General features: G+C 48.3%; 1 protein-coding gene across 1 annotated transcript in view; it reads left to right on the top strand.

Annotated features, from left to right (window-relative positions):
* Positions 1-3,835, top strand: part of DOCK3 (dedicator of cytokinesis 3) — a 285,004-nt gene that overhangs the window by 196,328 nt on the left and 84,841 nt on the right. Inside the window, exons 15-18 of the mRNA XM_011364750.2 lie at positions 299-461; positions 987-1,093; positions 1,557-1,728; positions 2,099-2,196. Coding sequence (XP_011363052.1) covers positions 299-461; positions 987-1,093; positions 1,557-1,728; positions 2,099-2,196 — 540 coding nt within the window. The remainder of the gene's footprint in view (positions 1-298; positions 462-986; positions 1,094-1,556; positions 1,729-2,098; positions 2,197-3,835) is intronic.

Below are 3,835 nucleotides of genomic sequence, written 5' to 3'. Positions count from 1 at the left end.
TTAGTGACCCAGTTGCACCCTCAGCAGCCCCCCAGTTCACTGAGCACTGTGTGCGGTGGCCTCTGCCCCAGGGAACACAGGAGCTAGGACTGCTGACTCCTCATGCCGTCTACACAGCTGTTTCCAAAAGTGTTGAATTTAAGCGAATTTAAGTGAATTTTCTCACCTCATAGATGTGGCCTGGTGGGAAAATGAGAGCCACACCAAGGACCAAGGAGAAAGTGAAGCGTCCTAGTGACAGGGACATCCGGGGACGCCCTGCAGGAAGATGACCCCTTACTTTGCTTCTCTCTTCCAGGATTGCATCAGCTTGGGTTCCGGAGAGCCGAACAGGAGTTCCTACCACTCCTTCGTCCTCTACCACAGTAACAGCCCTCGCTGGGGGGAAATTATCAAACTGCCCATCCCCATCGACCGGTTCCGGGGCTCCCACCTGCGCTTCGAGTTCAGACACTGCTCCAGTGAGTGGCCCTCTCTCCACGTTCCTTTGCGGATAGCGCTATAAGTCTCCCTTCTCCGGAACAGAGTTGAGAGGGTTCTTATTAGTGGGGCCAGAAAATGAGAAGTGAAGAAATGGCTACTCAGAGATGGGATGTCACCAGAGGCTGTTCTTTGGACAGTGGTTGTCCAAAATCATGGTATTGGTTCTTCTGAGTGTCTGACCTGGACGCTGGGCAGTTGTCACTGTCATTCTTTTTGGGTGTTCCCTTCGTACGTATTCAGCTGCTTCCTAGAGAGCCCCTGGCTTATCGAGACCAGCAGTTTGGTTTCTGCCTGGGTCTAAAGAGCCTGTGTAGCCGGGGATGTCAGCGGAAACTCAGTCCAGTATGTTTCCCTTCGTCCTTGCAGTCAGGTTGCTACCTAATTAATGAAAGTAAGGATCAAAGAAGTAAACAGCATAGGTGATGAGCGCAAGGGGAATTTCTAATTTAAAAAGCAAAGTGGGGGCGGGGAGCAGAAACGACTAACACCAGCTCCGATTGCAGCAAAGGACAAAGGGGAAAAGAAGCTCTTTGGCTTTGCATTCTCACCCCTGATGCGGGATGATGGCACCACTCTCTCCGATGACATCCACGAGCTCTATGTGTACAAGGTATGGGCCCTGGCTGTCTCTCACCTCCCTCCCTCCTCTGAGGCCACTTTCGCCTGTGGTTCTCAGCTAGGTGGTTTGCCTTGGGCGGGCCAGAGGATCCAGGGTCGTGCGCTGGCAGGTGACAGCAGGCTTTTGTCTTCTCCCCATAAGTAATGCCAGCAGGCCCTTTGTTTCCCACCTCCCGCTCCACTAGTCATGAACATCCATTACCAACCCCTAAGTGCCGCTGTGGCCCTGGCTAGTGTACCCTGAGACCTGCTGTTTGAGATCATGGTTCTGTCCGCCGTCACCTACACGCCGGGTGGAGGCCACATGTCCTGCCTTATTCCCTTTAAAAGGCATGTCAGCTGTTCTGGGGAGTTTTGGGACAGAGGGCAGGAATCAGCCAGGAATCTCCCGGGACTCGATGTTTCTACATGGCGTGGACCAGGAAACAGTCCGTGTTCTCCGCTTCTGCCTACAGTGCGATGAGAACAGCACGTTTAACAACCACGCTCTGTACCTGGGCCTGCCCTGCTGCAAAGAGGACTACAACGGCTGCCCGAACATCCCCTCCAGCCTCATCTTCCAGCGCAGCACCAAAGAGTCTTTCTTCATCTCCACGCAGCTCTCCTCCACCAAGCTCACCCAGAACGGTAGGCGATGCTGCCCACAGGCTGGTGCCCTCCCTGTCCTCAGTCGCTGGTCCATGTTGCTCACGCACATTAAGTGGCACAGAAATTATTGCTGTCATGCCACAGTGAGGGGAGTCTTCTCATTCAGAGTCAAAGGAGTCACTTGGCAGTAGCAGCCCATGCGATTTCCCATGGTTTTAGCAGCTCCAGAGTGCACACGCACAGTTCACAGATGTGTCTTTGGCCTTGACCTCGGCACTGAAGCTTCTGCTGTCATGCTCGCAGCTCTTTCTGATCCCCCAAGAGCCCACCTGTCAGTAGCCGGGAGGGTCTGGGCGTTCCTCGTCCTTGGCAGAGCCGGGGTTCACTGTCCTTCACGCTTGCTTTCCAGTGGACCTCCTTGCTCTGCTCAAGTGGAAGGCCTTTCCAGACAGGATCATGGACATCCTTGGGCGGCTGCGGCATGTCAGCGGAGAGGAAATCGTTAAGGTACGGCTCACACATGCTCCTGAGCGAGAATCTGGGCAGAAGGCCTTACTTCCCCCTGGTTTCTGCCAACAAGCTTCTAAGACCATTTTCAAAATATATAATTAGATGAGTAGGAATAAAGTTTCTTTCTTTTTTTTTTTTAGTTAGCTTCTTTTTTTAAAGTAGTCATCACATCAGGTTTACTGCCTTTTGAAAACTATATTTAAACCCTAATTTCTGCCTTGTTTTTCTTCTTAGAAAGCAAAATGGTAATTGAAGGATAGTGGGACAGCATCCCCTCAGGAGCGGTCCCAGTGCCTTGTGCTGTCTGCATTCCTTTAGGTCTTCTCTCCCTTTCTTAGATCTCGTTCTCATTGTCCTTACTTTGTCATCCTCTAAACACAAACCCAGCCTGATGTCTTCTTTCTGGCACCACTCTCGTCATTATCTAAAAGAACTCTAATCTGTTCCATTCACTTGCAGCTGCTGATTTTGCCCGGTCCCTCCCTTAGAGTCCATGCTAGGGAATCCTTCCTTCTGCCCTGCCTCAGCCGCTTCCCCCAGGAACCTTCATGACCTTTCCCTGCTAATGGCCTGAGCTGTCTGACAGCAGTACTACCAGTCCCCAGCTGTCTTCCACAGGCTTCTCCACACTGCATAGTGTTGGCCCACCTGATTTTAGCTCAGGAAATGCCCAGGTACTTCCTGATGGTGAGAGCCCTACAAGTGGATTCTACACAATGGACTGAGCTCCTCTGAGGAAGATGGAGGTGCTTGTGGTGATCAGCAAGAGCAGTAGAATGTCGGACAGAGACTGTATCTTAAGAAGGCTCTTTGTCCATCAGTGAGCAGCTTAGCTCTGGCCCTGCAATAGCAGATCAATTAGCAGATGCACTGTCTATATATACTTGCCTTTTACTGTTCCACTGACTCAGTAATAACACGACATGGTGTCACCAAATGAGGAAGTTTTAAAGTCTGTGTACTGCTGTGTACTTTTACGAAGTCTTATACGAATTTTGTTTTAATCAATTGATCAGAGTATCATAAATTTTAGAAAGATGTCTTAACAAGCAGATACTAGTTTTTGAAACTTAAGATAAATTCGTACTGAGGGCATTTTTTTCTTCTGAACATATTAAAAATATGAGCCAATAAACAAAGTAGTAGAAGTCTTTGAACTTTTTTAATGCTGAGTTGTCGTATTCCTCACAAGAGAACATTCTTTCGGTAGATCTGGTTTTAGCATCAGTAATTTGTCTCGAGCCAGCCAGAAGAGAACATGAAGAGAATATGCTAGCATTTTAAAATATGTTTTTACTTTTTATTAGAAGATTTCAAACATTCACAAAGGGAGACAGAATAGTATAAAGAACCCTTCGTGTACCCATCAGCCAGCACCAGTAGTCACCAACCCGTGGCCAGTCCTACCCATTAACATCCCATCCAGGCCTCCCACCTCACGTCATTTTGAAATAAACTATAAACATTGTATCATTATATTCTGTTTTGACCAACAAAATGTTAGATTTGATTCTTTAAAATTTTATTTTATTATTAGTTTCAAGGATACAGTACATCAGTTAGACATTTAAGACTACCAGCATCCATGAGTATTTGTCATTTTCTCCCTTGGTTTTTGCATCTTGGAAAGGAAAGA

Source organism: Pteropus vampyrus, unplaced genomic scaffold (genome assembly GCF_000151845.1).
Source record: "Pteropus vampyrus isolate Shadow unplaced genomic scaffold, Pvam_2.0 Scaffold100, whole genome shotgun sequence".
Lineage (NCBI taxonomy): Eukaryota > Metazoa > Chordata > Mammalia > Chiroptera > Pteropodidae > Pteropus > Pteropus vampyrus.
This window is presented reverse-complemented; position numbering and strand designations above follow the sequence as displayed.